Genomic DNA, 19,858 nt, shown 5'->3' on the forward strand with positions numbered 1-19,858 from the left:
AATATAGCGGTTTATTGTTCGTTCATGTTATCTCAGGTCCATTAAATAATATTATCAGATACAGTAAATGTTGAAATTAACATTAACTAGGATTAATAACTACTTTTTCATTGTTAGTTCATGTTAACTTATGTAGTAAACTCATGTTAACAAATGAAACCTTACTGTAATTCAAATTTATTACAACTTTTTTATATCAAATATTAATGGGAGCATTTGAAAGGTAGGTTTTTTGGAGTCACAATGAAATTAAAATTGGCAATTCTTATTTTTTTATGGAATAATGTAGTATTTTTTATAAATGATTTATCTGTGCACATCGTAATTTTTTGTAATTCACGTGTCCTTGTAATCTTTAAATAACTTCCCGTCCCTCTTGCAGCGACATCTCTTCTCTGATGGTGTATTTACTGGCATGAGGGCGGGGCAACCTGTCACTCACATGAGATCCACCAATAGCAAACCACAACCATCCAATCAATTCCCCATGGACAAAATCAAGCCCCGCCCTACATGTGTTCTTATCCCTGAAGCTGTTTCACACAGATATACATCATAATAGGGAATGCTGACACTAGTCTACATGCATGAAAAACTGTGACCGTATCTGTAAGTAAATGCACCTGTCTCTGAGCGTCCGCGTCTTGGCCTGCAGTGCATCGAGCTCCCAGACGGAGTGACCGTTACCCGCGTACCGGTGACCCCAAACCTCGATGGCCAGAGCTCCATCTGAGATGAACTCCAGAAACTCCTCCGTCACATGCACCACGAAATCCTGCCAACATAAGCAGAACCTCACTAGAGTTTTACAGCTTCTGAAGTGGAAATGAGAGCTTGATTGTACAAAACTTGATGCTACAGTGTTCTGGGTGCGTTGCCAGGGTGTCCTATTCAAAATGTCAATAAAAACTATAATAGTATCTCAATGATACTAAAACAACACTGCTTCTTTAGTAAATGTCTGCTGTTTTTTACCCTGCAGTGGTCAAAGCGCACAGTGAACTCGGCGTCAGGGGTCCGCGGGGAGGGCGTGTCTGGGCTGACCATGGGCGGAGCCACAGTGGGCTCTGATTGTTCCCAGAAGGTGTACTGACAGAAGACGAAGTTGGACAGGTTAAGAGGCAAACCTGACGCCTCTCGGATCCGCACCTGACACAAGTAGACCGCTACAGTGAGTGTTTATGATGACACAAAACCAGGGTTACTATAGTTAACTGAAACCAAAACCATAAAAAACATTTTGTTGCTGAAATAAAATAAATGTTAACTGAATAAAATAAAACATAAAATACATAAACTTATTTTATTTTAGCTAGTTCCCAGGGCAACATTTTTCATTTTCATTTAGTTTAACTAAAACATCTAAAAGAGATAAAAATTAACCCCTTAAATGTTCAAAGATCGTAATATAGACTATACAGACATATTAACTATATGCAACTATATAGACATTTAAAAAAAAAAAAAAAAAACATTTAAAAAAAAAAGACAAAAACACACAAAAAAATGATTAAAAATCCAACTAAAATTAAAATAGAAAATATAAAAATAGAAACTTTAACAGTATCTCAATGATTCTTTCTATTAAAGACAGGACTAGCAGATCAGATTTGTTTTATTTCACCAAAAATATGATCATATTTTTGTATGTATAAAAATGATTTTCATTAAAAAGCTATAATTAGACATGATATTCACAATGGCAGGTTTGCTGTGCTTGTTTATAGGGCTGCACAATTTGGTCAAGAAATATATACATATATACAGTATGTATATATTTCACTATAATATTATTATATATTATAGTAAATATTATTATATTTATATATTATATACAATAAGTACTTAAGAAAATAATATTTAATATATTTAAATATATTTAAATATAAATATATTTATTAAATATTTAAAATTTAATAAATATATTTTACAGCAAAATTGTAACATTACAATACAAATATTTATGGCTGTTTTGATTTCTTAATTTTCAATAATGTTAAACCATCAACCTTTTATTTTGGCAGAAAACCGCAGGGAGCCCTTAAAGAAATTTTTCACCTAAAAATGAAAATGATCCCATAATTGACTCACCCTCAAGCCATCTGAGGTGTATATGACTTTCTTCTTTCAGATGAACACAATCTGAGTTATATTAAATAATATCCTGGCCCTTCCCAGATTTATAATGGAATTGAATAGTGTCCGAATTTTTGAAGCTCCAAAAAGCGCATCCATCCATCATAAAAGTAATCCATACGACACCAGTGGGTTAATAAATGCCTTCTGAAGTGAAGCGATGTGTTTTTGTGAGAAAAATGTCCATATTCAAAACTTTATAAACTATAATCACTGGCTTCCGGCAACAGACGTATGCGCATTCACGAGAGAGGCGACCTCTGACCCGATGTATGACGCAGGAAGTAGGCATAGCATAACGAAACTCTCTCGTGAACGCTCTATTATTATGGGATCATTTTAATTTTTGGGTGAAACATTCCTTTAAAGCTTCTCTTTTGTTGCCAACAGCCGGTTTATATGCACTATTCATTACAATTTTGGGAAGATGGCTGTCGCATGTTGCGTTCCCAAATGCACACTAAAGTTTGATCAAATAATTGAGCCCTTTACCCTGCAGGTGAGTTTTTTGGCCATGTGGACGATCTCTCCATTATTGTCCATGACCTCATATCCGCTGCTCTCGCTGGAATTCTCAGAGGAATCGTCTCCTCCGGCCAGACGCTCGGGCACGACTCCACTCACACGGACCAGCTCCACATGCAGCCGACCGGCCACCTGCCAAAAGAGCACGACGGGTATGATAGATGCCGTTCAACAGCTAGATCAACAGGTACATGTAGACGCCTGCTCACCTCTCCCTGCTGGCTGATGATGGGAACGGCATACTGCAGCTTGATGTCATGAAACAGACACTCCAGGAAGACGTTTGCTACGCCGATGAGGTTGTGATTCTCTTGTGCTTCATAGAACGGATCTCCTGCCTTATTGTGCAGCCGGTTAACCTGAAAAAAAAGTGATTTTTACAGAAACGTTCAAAAGTTTAGATTGTGAAATATTGTTGAAAGAATTGTTTTCTATTGTAATATGTTTTAAAATGTCATTTATTTTCAGTATCATTACTCCAGCCTTCAGTGTCACATGATCCTTCAGAAATCATTCTAATATGCTGATTTGCTGCTCAAGAAACATTTATGATTATTGTCAATGTTGAAAACAGTTAATATTTTTGAAGAAACTGTTATACAGAAAGTTCAAAAGAACAGCATTTATTTTTGGGGAACATTATAAATATTTGTACTGTCACTTTTGATCAATTTGATGTGTCTTTGCTGAATAAAGTATAAATTTCCTTCAATTTCTTACCACTTCCTGTGTGCCTTCCTTCCAGTCCCTGTAGTGGTCTCTCATGTCCACTAGTTTGTTCTCTAATTTCTCGATGGTCCACACCTGTGTTCCCTTCCCTTTACGTCGCACCTGGATCGCTGGTTCACTGACTATAGCGCCACGCTGGGGTTCAAATAAATACAGTACATCAATATAACATTACAGATGAAAACAATACAGCGACTGCTGCACATATGGTTTGTTTTTAATATAATCAACATGAACATTTTATGTACTGTCATAATGTATATAAATGTATAACAGAAAGTGTACAGCAAACAGCAGAGTGTGACGCTAACAACGCCAAGGTCATGGGTTTGATTTCCAAATAATGCATGAACTGACGAATGTATACTTTGAATGCAATTCAAGTCACTTTGGATAAAAGCGTCTGATAAATGCAAAAGTGTAACTGTATATTTTAAGGTGCTTGAACTGGTTGATCATAATTTTTAATCCATGTTTTCTATTTATGTGAGATCATAAAACTGCACGCCTAATAATGATAAAAGAATTATAAAATGTTGTTTAAAATAATTAGACACTCCTGTCATTGTTAGTCAACTACCTATTAAGGGCTCATCGGTGAAGACACCGCTAATGCACAACCATAAATGAAAGCGCTCACTATAACTCCTATTTATCTGTCTAAAAAATAAAAATAAATTAATTAATGACAAATATTAATAAATAAATAAATAATAATTTAGTAAATAAATAAATGAGAAAAATAAATAAATAAATCAGTAAAAAAATAATTACAAGTAAATGAATAGTAAAATAAATAAGCAAATAAGTAAATAAACAAACAAATAAATAGTATAAATATGCAAATAAATGACTATAAAAGAATAAATGAATGAATTAAAATAAACAAGTAAATAAATGAGAAAAATAAATAAATTAGTAAAAAATTAATAAGTGAGAAAATAAGAATTATAATTATAGAAATAAAAAAATAAATAAATTATAATCAAGAAAAAAATGAGTAAGTAAACAAATGAATAAATACAGTAAATAAATAAGTATTGAATGAGTAAACGAATGAATAACTAAGTAAATAAATGAGTAAGAAAACAAATGAGTAAATCAAGTAAATAAACAAACAAACAAAAATAATTTCAATAAGTAAATAAATGTGTAAATAAAAGAATAAATTAATTAATTAAAATAAATAAATAAATGAGTAAATACGAAAAATAAATTACAGAAATAACAGCTAATAAAAATAAAATTAAATATAAATTATGAATAAATAAATAGATAAAAAGCAAGCAATCAAATGAATAAAGTAAATAAAATAAATAAGCAAATAAATAAATGAGTAAAAAAAATGGCTGGTTTTCTCCAGAAAAGAAACACTTCCTTAAACATCCTTAAATTTGAGATGCAAAATTGCATAAGGGTTTGTTTTCAGATAAAATATTCAGAAAATATACGTGTTGCATTGGCAGATGTTTTTTCCACATGTTTGTACTTAAAGATTATCAGGTAAATTTAAATAATTATTTTATATATTAAACATAAATTATCAAATAAACAAATAAACAAAAATAATGTCAATAAGTAAATAAATGCGTAAATAAAAGAATAAATTAATTAATTCAAATAAATAAATAAATGAGTAAATACGAAAAATAAATTACAGAAATAACAGCTAATAAAAATAAAATTAAATATAAATTATAAATAAATAAATAGATAAAAAGCAAGCAAACAAATGAATAAATTAAATAAAATAAATAAGCAAATAAATAAATGAGTAAAAAAATTAATAAATGAGAAAAGATTATAAGAAAATTATAGAATTAATATTAGCAGACGCTTTGGATAAAAGCGTCTGCTAAATGAAGGAATGTGAATGTGTGTGCTGCGTCAGCTCTCACTTTGCGGTTGGCGCTGAGGTTGGCGGCCGGTATCTGCAGCGTGACCTGGTAGTCGGTGAGTTTGTGCATCTCCTCGGACAGGAAGTTGGCCTCTCGCACCAGTGCGTTTGCTCTCACCACCTGCTCGCGCAGCCGAGACAGACTCTGGCGGAACAGCTCGTCCCTGAAAAACACAGAGGCACATTCACACGAGCCCTTCACTGAGACGGTGCCACACTAGAAAGCGTGGCTGGATGAATGGAGCAAAAATGTCCAGGGAATGTTAAATGTGAGTGTTATAAGGATTCGCTTCTCTGTGTGAGAAAGTGTGTGGATGTTTGGGTGAGATCAAATGTGAAATGACAGGTTTAAAGTAGTTTCATTTTGTAAACAATACGGATCTGCTCCAAAACCTAGTGAGCTGCCTATGTAGACAGCATTTTAAGGCATCATAGGCACAATCTCCAACATGAAGGCCGTTTCAAAGTACCTTCTTTTGACCTATGCATTGACATGGGATCAGAATTGAAAGGCCGGCTCTGCGTTCTCACCTCTCCTCCGTCCACAGCCGCAGTTTGTTGTGTGTGGAGTGTGTGGGGAAAGGCAGGCGGTCGCTGCTGCAGCGCTGGTGCTGTGACACCTTCTCCGGAGAGAGCCGTTGCCGCAGGGACTGAAGCTCCCGCTCGTACATCACTCGCTGCTCCTCCAGAGCCAGACGCTTCTCCTCCAGATACTGCTTCTCCAGCACCTGCACCACGTTCTGCATGGGGTCTGTGAGGAGACACGACAACAACAGCTTTACAGACACACAGATGCATTTTGTAAATGTATACATTTGTAGATGTAAATGTATTTGGACACATTTAATAATGAGTGTTACTAACAATTCAAACTATTAAAAACCCTTTCTGTTAACTGAAATAAAGCTGAAATATAAGAAAATGTAAATATGAGATGTAAAACTTAAACTTAAATGGACATTAGGAAAAAAAAAAAAAGTTAAATTAAAACTGAAATAAAGATAAATAGAAATATTTTTATAAAAACTAATAAATATGGCACATAACAAAATTACTAAAAGTTAAGTTAAATTTAAAGTATAAAAAGTAAAAGCTAATTCAATATATATAAATAATAATAAAATAATACTGCTATTAATGGCTGGTTTTCTCCAGAAAAGAAACACTTCCTTAAACATCCTTAAATTTGAGATGCAAAATTGCATAAAGGTTTGTTTTCAGATAAAATATTCATAAAATATACATGTTGCATTGGCAGATGTTTTTTCCACATGTTTGTACTTAAAGATTATCAGGTAAATTTAAATAATTATTTTATATATTAAGCATAAATTATTATTTATTTTCATTGCATTTTCATACTAATCAGCAATGAAAATACAAGCAGATACATTCATTTTGTTATAGGGATGTATAGATGTGAAAATAAGCTAAATTAAATTTAAATAATGATTTATTCATAAAAAATTATATATATATATATAATTTTTTATGAATAAATCATTATTTAAATTAAATATATATATATATTATTTTAATTAGTTAATATTAACTAATTAATTAATATATTAGCAAAAAAAAAAAAAAAAAAAAATATATATATATATATATTTATTTATTTTTTTGCTTTTTTGCATTTTCATAACAATCAGCAATGAGAATACAAGCACGTCAATTCATTTTGGTATAGGGATGTATAATTCTGAAAATCAGGTCAATTTAAATAATGATTTATTTATTTAAAAAAAGGATTCATCTTGTTATAGGAATGTATAGATGTGTTTCATATTCCATATACTGACACTGAAGTATTGTGTAGTAAAGTAGGCTCTAGCGTGTACCGTTGTTCCCCAGAGCTTTCATCATGACCTCCATCTGTGCGAACTCGTAGCTGTAGTCCTGCTCGGACGAAGCCTCGCTGGCCGTCTCCACGTCAGCCTCCACGAAGCTCTCGCGGGAAGAATCCCTCTCCATCTCCTTTAACCGGTCACGCCGCTTGCGCTTCGGCAGGTTGATTCTGAGGATGACACGTTCATTCTGATGAGTCTGTACATGTGAAGGCTGTGACATGCCAAGCCGACGTAAAAGAACTGTCTATATCAGTGGGTATCATAGTCTATATATACAATCTAGTTTTCTCTCTCACTGACGGCACAACAGCGGTTCAACATGCTCAATCAGGCAAAATAGCCCAGATGATGTCCAACTAGTGCCAACGTTGCAGAACTCAAGGAGACGCCTGGATGTGCAAATCTGCAGCTTACCTGAAGAAGTGGTTGTTTCCCCACAGGATGCGATCTCCATGCCACAGGTGAACCTTGGAGAAGAGCATTGTGCCATTCACGCAGGTCCTGTGGAGGAAAATGAGGTCCACAATCAGAATGAAACACAATATTTGATTGGAAGCGAAAAGTATTTAAAACAAAGGCCCAAGACTGTGTTCTTGAATTCCTTCATAAGGGAATGAACATCCCATAAAGCACTGCAAACGACATGACAGAAAAAAAAAATCCAATATAAAATGCATATATATTTATATATTTTAAAGCCACAGTATGTAGTTTTTCACCAGTAGAGGTCGCTTATTCAAAACAAAGGCGTAGCTTGATGACGCCTTGATTTCATGGAATCATGGGAGGTGTTGTCTTCACGTCTACAGCTCTGTTTTATCATAATAGATACATTTATGTGTTGAAAGTTGTTATAGTGCTACTCTGCGTTCGCTCGGCGGCTGCTATGAGACACTTGTTGCACACTGCAGTAAGCTAGATCGATATTAGTCATGGTAAAACATGGTACTCGCGGTAAATCAAGAAAACAAGATTTAAACAATAAGACTTACTGTGTTGAGCTATATAACATGATTAGTTTTCTGTCGATGAATGTATCCAAACAGTTCGTCTGTCTATTAAAACACATAATATATTAAAGCGTCTTTGGTGTTTCCATGGTTTCTACAAAATAAAACCGGAAATCGAAGGTAACGCGGGTATGATGTCATTGATAGGCGACGCACGGACACTTATTTCTATGGATTTAAACATTCTTGAAAACATTTGGGATAATGAAAGTACACAAGTCAACAAAATATAAAGGTGCCCTAGAATTAAAAATTGAATTTACCTTGGCATAGTTAAATAACAAGAGTTCAGTACATGGAAATGACATACATTGTGTTTCAAACTCCATTGTTTCCTCCTTCTTATGTAAATTTGATTTGTTTAAAAGACCTCTGAAGAACATGCGAATCTCAACATAACACGCTCATGTTCAAGGCATTACACAAGCCAGTATTAACGTCTGGATCAGTGCACAGCTGAATCATCAGACTAGGTAAGCAAGCAAGAACAATAGCGAAAAATGGCAGATGGAGCGATAATAACTGACATGATCCAAGATTACATGATATTTTTAGTGATATTTGTAAATTGTCTTTCTAAATGTTTTGTTAGCATGTTGCTAATGTACTGTTAAATGTGGTTAAAGTTACCATCGTTTCTTACTGTATTCACTGAGACAAGAGAGCCGTTGTTATTTTCATTATTAAACACTTGCAGTCTGTATAATTCATAAACACAACTTCATTCTTTATAAATCTCTCCAACAGTGTAGCATTAGCCGTTAGCCACGGAGCACAGCCTCGAATTCATTCAGAATCAAATGTAAACATCCAAATAAATACTATACTCACATGATCCGATGTATGCAAGCAGCATGCATGACGAACATCTTGTAAAGATCCATTTGAGGGTTATATTAGCTGTGTGAACTTTGTTTATGCACCGTTTTATAGTTGAGAGCAATGGAGGGTTGCAGGGAGTGTGAGGATTTAAAGGGGCCGCAGCCTGAATTGGTGCATAGTTAATGATGCCCCAAAATAGGCAGTTAAAAAAATTTATTTAAAAAAATCTATGGGGTATTTTGAGCTGAAACTTCACAGACACATTCAGGGGACACCTTAGACTTATATTACATCTTGTGAAAGAACGTTCTAGGGCACCTTTAATCTGAAAAAACATTCAGAATTATCAGTGTTGTCATCGTTAACAAACTAAAAACATTTATATTAATTGATATCAATGATAACAGAATTAAAACAAAATAACTTAAATTTGTATTCTATTTCAGTTAGATGGTTGCCCAAGGCAATATTTCTAATTTTCATTCAGTTTAAGTAGAAGTACTAAAATTGCTAAAACTAAAACTGAAATAAAAATATGAATTATGTGGAAAAAAGTAAAAGCAAACAAACAACAACAAAAAAACAAAACAATAAGCACACATCAAGTTGACTAACTAAAACGAAAATGGAAAATATAAAAATAAAATATAAAATACTATAATAGTATATCAATACTAAAATAACCCTGAGAATTACACAAAAAATGGAGTGTGTACAGAGACAATTTTGTCATCTGCAAAGCTTCGTGTAATGCGAAAAAAATACAAAAATATAATTTTTAAAAAAGCATGATTTACTTTCTGCAAAAAAAAATTTTTTTTAGTTGATTTTGGGGTGAAATGTGACCCAGAAAAACAATGTTTTATTATTATTAGTTTTAACTTCGCCTTCTTTTTTATCTTTATTTGTCAATTACAACATATTCTTTATTTTTTAATTTTTATATATTTCTTTTGTTGTTTTAACTGTACATCTGCATGCAAACGCTTTGGCAATACGAATGAAAAATATTTGTCATGCTAATAAACAGAACTGAAGAAACAGGACGTGTGCTTGACAGGTTTCTCTTACCTGGCGTTCTCCAGCGGCGTGAGCGTGACGTCTCCATCGGACGTGATGTCCAGCACACAGTGCTCAGACTGGATCCCGATGCCGAACAGCTGGATGTCCTGAGACGTGTCGGCACCCACACGCGTGTGATCCTGAACACACAGAATGAGCCGCTCTAAACTACACAGCACCACATCTGTAGTTGACAGTAATAACCCTGTTCCACATGAGGTTTAACACAGTCTCTGTTCTCAAACCTAGTGAAGCTGTCTACATAGGGAGCATTCACGGCATCAAAAGCCTTCTAAGATATCTTGTTTTTGCCAGTTTGGCAGTATCGCTTGCATCTTTAACATGAAGGTAATTACAGAACACATTGTGATAATAACCCCGCCCTAAATAACACACGTCCAGATCGTCTTCACATTATTTGACACAATAACAGCCATCAAAGGAAGGAGTAAAGAGGGCTGTGCGTGTTTTCATACATGTGGGTTCAGTTACACAAACATTGCTCTTCCAGAGGGATGTTGTTCATGCCCACAGCTGCACTATTCCTTTCACATTAACATGCTAATTCAACATTGGTATGCCAAGCCGACTGGAGGCGGCAGACAAAGGCCTGTTGTTGGTGCAGACGAGGCCTGGCTGCTGTTCTCACAGGTCTCCATCAGAGCTCAGGGCCGCCGTACACGAGAACGCACCTTATATTTTATTGAAATATTGATTGACTCGTTCTTTTGAGTCAGAAAGAATCGGTTGCAACCGTCCAATGAAAACGAATAAGCAAAAGTAACAGTGAAGCAGACCTCACTGTGTATGATCAATGTACCTTCAGGTAGTAAACCAGAAGTTCATTAAGAGCAGGATCAGCGTTCAGGTTGACCAGGAAGCACTTGTCCTCTCCGACCTTGATCCCTGATGACTCCAGAGAGATTCCCATGCTCTCCAGCTGCTTCTGACGCTCCTGCAGAGAACAATGACAGCTGTCAATCAAATCTGACATGTTCTGTAAGGATGTCAAATGTGCTCTTTCCTTTGTCTTGTTTCATTTCAATCATCTTTGTCTCAGATATTTCTCCTAAATTTAGATTGAAAATGACTTTTTATTGAGATCTCTGACTTTTGATTGTTGGCAAATCATTCTTGACAGCAAAAGTTCTCCATTTCATCTCAGTCTAGGAGAAATGACAGATATTTAAGAGAACTCATTTGATGATATGTCTTTTCTAAGGAAAACTGAGACACAATAAAATTCTACACCAGTAATTTTTGACCTTGTGGACCTTTAGGAAAACAGCCTATAAATCATTCTAAATGCATGAGTGTGTGTGTGGCACACCTGTGCAATCTCCTCTGTTTTCCGGAGTTTTTCTTCCCAGGTGACCGTCATTTCCTGAATGAGCTTCTCTGACTCTTGGAGTTTCTCCTTCAGCTCAGGAGCCTTCAGAGACTGACAAATATAATACAAACATTAGCATTAAAAGTCTAATCATCTCCCTATCAGTGTTATTTTAGTATCGTTGATTTACTAATATTTTGAAGTAGTGCTTTCATTTCCCATATTCATTTTTTATTTTAGATTAACTTTAAAGTATTAGTGTTTGTATTTTTTTTTTAAATATCTGTATAGTTCTTATTTGTGTTTATTTCAGTTTTAGTTTCAGTTTTAGTACTTCAATTTAAACTGTTTTAGCTGAAATAAAATAGGTTAAAACATAGTTGACAATAATAACTGGTTTCCCCATAAGGTTTAACACAGGCTCTGTTCTAAAACCTAGTGAAGCTGTCTACATAGGGAGCATTTTAAGGTATCTAAGGGATGTAGCATGATGCCTTCAAAGATATCTTGTTTTGGCCAAATTCCAAGGCAGTATCACCCTGACTATTTCAATATAGACTGATGCTACGGGGTCCATGAAAAAGTTTAGAGAAACAGTGTAGAAAAATGTTAAAATAAATAATAAAAAATAAAATAAAACAAAAATTTGTTTCAAAATAAATAAATCTATTTAAAATATTTGCTTAAAATATTTTTTAAATATTTTATAAAATATTTTATATAAAAGTTAATATATAAAACAATATAAATAATTTACATGAAAAATATTTTTAATATTATTTAAAAAAATAAATACATGAAAATAAATAAATAAAATTAAATAAATAAAGTGAATAAATAATGCAGTATAGTATTGTAGTGAGTAGAAAAAAAAACATGTAATGTAATAGAAACTAAATATTTTATATATACAGTACAGTCCAAAAGTTTGGAACCACTAAGATTTTTAATGTTTTTAAAAGAAGTTTCGTCTGCTCACCAAGGCTACATTTATTTAATTAAAAATACAGTAAAAAAACAGTAATATTGTGAAATATTATTACAATTTGAAATAACTGTTTTCTATTTGAATATATTTCACAAAGTAATTTATTCCTGTGATGCAAAGCTGAATTTTCAGCATCATTACTCCAGTCTTCAGTGTCACATGATCCTTCAGAAATCATTCTAATATGCTGATCTGCTGCTCAAGAAACATTTAATGTGTACAATTGTACAAAATATTTGTGTACAATATTTTTTTTCAGGATTATTTGATGAATAGAAAGTTCAAAAGAACAGTGTTTATCTGAAATCTAATCTTTTGTAACATTATAAATGTCTTTACTGCCACTTTTGATTGATTTAATGCATCCTTGCTGAATAAAAGTATTCATTTCTTTAATTTCTTTTCAAAAAAATAAAAATAAAAATTCTTACTGACCCCAAACTTTTGAACGGTAGTGTAAAATGTTACAAAAGCTTTGTATTTCAGATAAATGCTGTTCTTTTGAACTTTCTATTCATCAAGGAATCCTGAAAAAAAAAGTACACAACTGTTTTCAACATTGAAAATAATCATAAATGTTTCTTGAGCAGCAAATCAGCATATTAGAATGATTTCTGAAGGATCATGTGACACTGAAGACTGGAGTAATGATGCTGAAAATTCAGCTTTGCATCACAGGAATAAATTACTTTGTCAAATATATTTAAATAGTACACAGTTATTTTAAATTGTAATAATATTTCACAATATTACTGTTTTTTACTGTATTTTTAATTAAATAAATGTAGCCTTGGTGAGCAGACGAAACTTCTTTTAAAAACATTAAAAATCTTAGTGGTTCCAAACTTTTGGACTGTACTGTGTATTTTCCAAATTGTGTTTATATAGCTGCATTTCAATTTGTAGCTCAAACATTTGTGTCAGAGATTCACGGTGTGGTGTTATCTCCTGATAATCTCCCATAATTCTCTGCTCACCTCAGCCTGAGAGAGCTGCACTTTCAGCTTCTCCACTTCCTCCCGGAGCTCTCTGATGATGCGAGCGTTGGGATCCTCATTGACCACGGCGTGGTTGACGATTCTCTTGGCTCGGTCGGCGTACCGCAGCGTCGACAGCGTCTCCTCGTAGTTGTCAGCAGCTGGGCTGATGGTGGCGATCATGGCCGTCTTACTGTTGCCACCGAGATTGTCCTGTAGTGAGAGTGAAAAAACTCATTAATTTTCTCCAGAGGGAAATAGATTTGCAACAACAGCCTTTAAGGACAGAACAATTATGAGCTGTGAGGTTGTAATATTAATTAATATAACATTATTTTAACTTATTTTTTAAGTAATCATGTTTAACAGCTGAATTCATTAAGTTCACAGTCTTGTACTTTTGTGTTTTTGTCTGATTTTTAAACACATTTTTGCTTCAAATCAAAGTTTGAAATGTGATGAACCTTGGCATGGTTCATGGCTTATAACGCTTTAACAAAGACTTTTTAAAAAATCCCTATGGGAAAAATTAATGAAAAAAAAAAAAAAACTTCTGGAATCAACAATCAAAAAGTGGGAGGGCACAAATGCACTCTATAGAAGAAAAAGTCTGAATTTGAGGGTACAGACGACAACTTGTCAAAACGATCCCCGTTCACACGGACCCACGAAAACAACTAAAAATGCTGTATTCTGCTGCCAGGCCAGTGGTTGGCGATGTCACTTTGTAAAGAGCATGCTTATAGACTGAACACGTAATACACATGCACATGTCATTGTAGTTCACACAGAGACGCAGACATACTCACCTTGAGCAGCCACGTCAGCACTGAGTCTCTGTAAGGCACAAACTTGCTCTTGCCCTTCCCTGCAGACTGATCAGCCAGAGCAGAGATCACACAGCCCAGCGTGGTCAGAGACCTGGAGACACATAAAACACCAGAGAAACATCTCATCAATGGGAGGGTCACAAATAGAGCTGGTAGGCTGATTATATGATTTTTTTTTTTTTTTTTTTTTTTCCCAATTAAAGTAGGGATTCCCACACTTTTTTTGTTGAGTTAAAATATTTATTGAAGTATCCCTGAGACTTAACACATTTGCATGGCTACTGTTCTCTGATGTCGGAGAGTGGTCACATGCCATGCAGGTAAACAAATAAAATTATTTTTAGAGAGTATTTTTATGATTTATAAGTTTTTATTGTTTTTATTTTTAAATTATTTTAATTTTACATTTATGATGTATTTTATATTTAGATAGTATTATTTTTTTTAATTGTTTTTATTTTAAAATTATTTATTGTAATTCAACATTTTTATGATTTATTAAATTCTTATTAAGTGATTTATTTTTAAATTATTTATTTGAATTATTTTACATTTTTTATTTAATTAACTTTTTAGTATTTTATTTTGATTGTCTTTTTAATTATTTATTTTAACATGACTTAATGTTTAGTTAATATTTTATTTTAATTGTTTTTATTTTAAATTACATATTTAAATTCAACATTTTGATTTAATAAATTCTTATTAAGTGTTTTATTTTGATCGTATTTTATTACTTATTTTTATACGGAAGAGGATTAGGGCCAAGCAATAATAAAAAAATAAAACCATCTCGAGATTAAAGTTGTTCAATTTCGAGAAAAAACTCGTTAAATTTCAAGAAAAAAGTCTAGATAAAATGTTGAGAATAAACTCGTTAAATTACGAGAAAAAAACGTGTTAAATTTTGAGAAAAAAGTCGAGATAAAATATTGAGAATAAAGTCATTAAATTACAAGAAAAAAGTTGTTAAATTACGAGAACAAATTTGTTAAATTATGAGAAAAATGTCGTTAAATTTCGAGAAAAAAGTCGAGATAAAATGTTGAGAATAAACTCATTAAATTATGAGAAAAAAGTTGTTAAATTACGAGAACAAATTCATTAAATTACAAGAACAAATTCGTTAAAATATGAGAAAAAAGTTGTTAAATTACCAGAACAAATTCGTTCTTTCTGAACATTTTATCTCGACTTTTTTCTTGAAATTTAACGAGTTTTTTTCTCAAAATTTAACAAGTTTATTCTCAACATTTTATCTCGACTTTTTTCTTGTAATTTAACGAGTTTTTTCTCAACATTTTATCTTGACTTTTTTCTTGAAATTTAACGAGTTTTTTCTCGTAATTTAACGAGTTTTTTCTCAACATTTTATCTTGACTTTTTTCTTGAAATTTAACGAGTTTTTTTCTCGAAATTTAACAAGTTTATTCTCAACATTTTATTTTGACTTTTTTCTCGAAATTTAACAACTTTAATCTCGAGATGGTTTTATTTTTTTATTATTGCTTGGCCCTAGTCCTCTTCCGTATTTTTATTAGATTTTTTTACTTAATTTTATTTTTTATTTATTTTAATTTGACATTTTTATAATTGAATTAATTATTCATTTTTCCATCAACTCACTCCTTGCAGTTCCCTCACAAACTGGGAAACCCTGAAATAGAGGATCCATCATTGCACATGATGCAGTTCTTTCATACAGAATCTATTAACCTTCATTTGAAGATGCTCTTATTCATGTAGGTTTGTACAGACGCCTGCTTTATTCTTTTTGTTGATCCAAGCGGCAGCTTTTATCCTGTTATCCTTTATTCTTTCATCCAAGCTGAAGTTCCCAGATTCTGCAACTTGTCAACATCTTATTCGTTTTTCAATTATTATAAGCAACAGACACATTTCCTTTGAAAATGGCGAGCATCTTCAGTCTGGAGTCAAAGGTGCTCTTACTTGTTGATGTTGCTGCCTTCCTTCAGTCTCTCTCCAGCAGCTCCAGTCTTTGACACGCGCTCGCTGCCGGCCAGATCAACCAGACTTATCTTGCTTACCTTCTCTCCAGAATTCTGCATTCACACACAAACACAGACATAAAAGCAAGTATTACAATCAACAACTTCCTAAATCGGCACAATTCAGCCCAACATGTGTGTCTGGTATAGATCAGGGCCCAAAATTTACACTTTCCAAGCATTAACTGGATATAAAACTTTATTAGGAACTGCAAATAAAATTACTGCACTGTTTAAATCATATTTAAGAATGATAAATCTGATGGAAGTGATGTGAGCAATTGAAATAAAACTGTCTACTAAAGAAATTACGTCGAAGTTAGTGAAGTTAGGATGAATGACATGTTTTTGTGACTGACTCATATACAGTAGAGGCCAAGAGTGATGTCCCGCCTAGGAAAATTGACATCTTCACCCCTTATTCAAATATTATAAAAGATTTTGCCAGCATAATGCATAGTTGTGCTCTGAGTCAAGTGTTTTATTTGTAATAACACAATGAAACATGCTAAATTATGCAAACATAATTGTATTTATACAAAGATATTATGAACACATGCAAAAACTGATTATGTTGTAGTCAATGTATGCTTTTTCAAGTCAGCTTTTTGTTTTTCTATGCATTTTTTTGCATAGTAAAAAAATTGCCTTTTTTGACAAATAATTTTGTCAGATAAAATCCTTAACTAAGTTTAGTGTTTTCTTCATCCCTCATATTTAAAATATCTTCCTCATATTTTGATGGTTTAATCAAACTTAAAGGGTCATTAAAAACAAATATCCCCTTGGGACATCCCTTTTGGACACTACTGTATGTGAAAAGCATGTCACAAATAAACATTAGGGACAAAATATATACTGTAATAAAAACAGCGTAAGTTTCATTGCCATATTTTTGAGTGAACCACTGACCCCAGACTGCAGGTCATACAGCGTTTGTGTGACGATGACGCTGAAGACGGCATGCGAGCGACTGCTCTCCTCGTTCATGTTGGTGGCGGCTACTGTGCGTGATTTATTCCCCTCCGACATCAGAGATTCAATGTCCTGCGTTGGTGGGAAATGAGAGAAAACATGCAAATAAATCATGTGCTGGACTCACAGAAAACACGGAATGTTCTCAGAACTTTGGCTAACGTTCTGGCAAGGTTCTCTCAAAGTTATGATCAAACGTTCTTCCAGTAACGTTAACAGAATGTTCAGTCAAAGTTCTCAAAACGTTAGCACAAAAACATTATTTATACATTGTTAGTGGAATTTTTTTTCTGAAATGTTTTTTTTTAAATGTTACTACTTTTTTCAGAATGTCTAGAACATTCAAAAGTAACATTCTCATAATGCTTTCAAAATGATCAAATAGAATGTTGATGTTCACATAACCACAAAAAAGCATTTTTAAAACTTTTAAAAAACTAGGGGTTATGTCAAATGTCACATATTTTACTGTAAGTGGAAAGAGTGATTTCTAATCACACAAATGTGATTTGGTCTGTGATTTTACTCTTTTTTTACAAAGAAATTTGCCTGTCTGAATAAAGCCCATACGACACTGTCAGGGACAGACAAAGGCTTCCTACAGAATTTTGAGAGAAACATCTAAAACAAAGTTGAACCTTAAATGAATCAATGAAACAACTGAGACTTTCATGAATCTCCTGAGGTCCGATTTCAGAAGAAAACTGCTTCATCAATCATGTTTACCTCAAAGCTCATCACAGCCAGCTGAGAGAGCCCGTCCACATACGGACCCAGGACTTTATGTTCTCTGACCTTCAGAGATTGTCTGCTCCTGTACGCAAGGAAGAGAAGCCATGTGAGAAAATACCATTGCAGTTTCATTAGGACCTTATTAAAGGGGACCTATAATGCCCATTTTTACAAGATGTAATATAAGTCTCTGGTGTCTCCAGAATGTGTGTGTGAAGTTTCAGCTCAAAATACCCCACAGATCATTTATTATAGCTTGTCAAATGTGCCCATATTTGGGTGTGAGCAAAAACACGCCGTTTTTGTGTGTGTCCCTTTAAATGCAAATGAGCTGCTGCTCCCGCCCCCTTTCCAGAAGAGGGCGGAGCTTTAACAGCTCACACTTCGACAAAATAAAATTTAAAGATTAAAAAAAGTAAAACAAATAATAATAATTCAGGTAAAAAAGGCAAAAATCAGAATTGAAAATTAAATAATAATAAAGTTAATTGCTATAAAAATGGAAAAAATAAAAATAAAAGATGTAAAGTATAAAATTATAACAAAAAAAATGCAAAACAATTTTTAAAATTAAACTAAATAACAAAATTAAGATTTTAAAGCAGGACATGACATAATTTGCTAATTAAATTATAACTATTAATTAATACAAAAAATATATAGCCCAAAATAAGAAAACAATTAGAAATGTTGATTTATATAAAATGTAAAAATTAATTTATTTAAAAAAGGCACAAATAAAATTATAAATATTAATAAATAAATAAAAATATATAGCACAAAAATTGTAACAAAAACAAGAAAAACTTGATAAATTTAAACAAAAAAATTATTGAAAATGTGTAAAGCCATAAAAAAGGAAGTGATGGACTTTAAGTTAACTGAAAGTGTGAAAACAAGCGCTGTAAACTCTCACTAGATGGTGCAGACGGGCTCCACGCGTCAGTCTACGACAGATCAATGACAGCCTGCAGATTTAAAGACAGCTCTTGTGGATCATGTGATCCTCTACACCTGTGTGAACTTGAGGAAAACTGAGAACTGAACGTTTGTGCTTTTTGTGCCCACTGTACATCATGAATCCGCTCACCCTTTGGGATCCAGCAGGTCTCGGACTTTTTCGTTGTAGATCTCCATGAACGAGACCTCCACCTTGAAGGAATGGGCCTCGTTCTGCTCTTTGGAGACCCTCTCGAACAGCGAGCAGCAGAGTCTCGGGATCAGTCCTGGCTGCTCTCCATTGCCCATCATTGAGAAGGATTTCCCAGAGCCTGCCAGACCACCAACACAACGATTCAAAGGTTAGAGGACATTATCTCACCCAGCAGGCGTGTTCGCACACGTCAGCCCACATGTAACGCTTGTGTCGGAGGACAAAATGCCGGCCTGAGAACTAGGACAGGAAGGCAGAGGAAAGACACAATGCGGTGTGTCTGCGGAGGAAAGACAGACACTGAGCGATTCAACAGTATGATTGGAAACACAGAAGCTTCCTGTTCATGAACGCTCAAACATCAGGCTGATATTTACTTATTAAACGTATATGCTTTTAAAAACATATTTTGATTGAAATACTTCATTTTTTATTCATTTTGATTTATAGATTTGAACAGCACAAATAAAACAACAATAAAAAAATCCCAAATGAGCCCGTTTATTCATTACAGGTCATTTTCAACTGAAGTGACTGGGCAAGATAATATAATTAAAATAATATAATAAAAAATAATTAAAAAAAAAAAAACCTAATAGATCTGAAACAAAGGGAAATATTTTTTAATTATTTTAATTTTTATTATTATTTATGTAATGAAAAATAAGATTCAATCTTTTTGTCTTAAAAAATGTTTAGACTAAAAGAAAAGATAAATTGTAAATTATTTTTCTCTTTACATAAAAATAATTAATAAAAAATAAATTAAAATAATAAAAAATCTGAAATAAATCTTAAAGGTCTGAAACAACAGAATTTTTTTATTGTGTTTT

General features: G+C 33.2%; 1 protein-coding gene across 4 annotated transcripts in view; it reads right to left on the reverse strand.

Annotated features, from left to right (window-relative positions):
* The window catches only part of kif13a (kinesin family member 13A), a 92,333-nt gene that overhangs the window by 29,447 nt on the left and 43,028 nt on the right, over positions 1-19,858 (reverse strand). For all 4 annotated transcript variants that reach the window (XM_048153985.1, XM_048153983.1, XM_048153984.1 and 1 more), the window contains exons 6-23: positions 18,963-19,143; positions 17,867-17,954; positions 17,078-17,212; positions 16,107-16,219; positions 14,136-14,247; positions 13,327-13,539; positions 11,362-11,472; positions 10,852-10,986; positions 10,041-10,171; positions 7,552-7,638; positions 7,129-7,304; positions 5,819-6,038; positions 5,289-5,451; positions 3,382-3,525; positions 2,871-3,020; positions 2,629-2,793; positions 976-1,149; positions 624-775 (exon numbers count right to left, since the gene is read on the reverse strand). In XM_048153985.1, coding sequence (XP_048009942.1) covers positions 624-775; positions 976-1,149; positions 2,629-2,793; positions 2,871-3,020; positions 3,382-3,525; positions 5,289-5,451; positions 5,819-6,038; positions 7,129-7,304; positions 7,552-7,638; positions 10,041-10,171; positions 10,852-10,986; positions 11,362-11,472; positions 13,327-13,539; positions 14,136-14,247; positions 16,107-16,219; positions 17,078-17,212; positions 17,867-17,954; positions 18,963-19,143 — 2,650 coding nt within the window. The remainder of the gene's footprint in view (positions 1-623; positions 776-975; positions 1,150-2,628; positions 2,794-2,870; positions 3,021-3,381; positions 3,526-5,288; positions 5,452-5,818; positions 6,039-7,128; positions 7,305-7,551; positions 7,639-10,040; positions 10,172-10,851; positions 10,987-11,361; positions 11,473-13,326; positions 13,540-14,135; positions 14,248-16,106; positions 16,220-17,077; positions 17,213-17,866; positions 17,955-18,962; positions 19,144-19,858) is intronic.

The sequence above is a fragment of the Megalobrama amblycephala genome, linkage group LG13, assembly GCF_018812025.1.
Source record: "Megalobrama amblycephala isolate DHTTF-2021 linkage group LG13, ASM1881202v1, whole genome shotgun sequence".
NCBI classification, from domain to species: Eukaryota; Metazoa; Chordata; class Actinopteri; order Cypriniformes; family Xenocyprididae; genus Megalobrama; species Megalobrama amblycephala.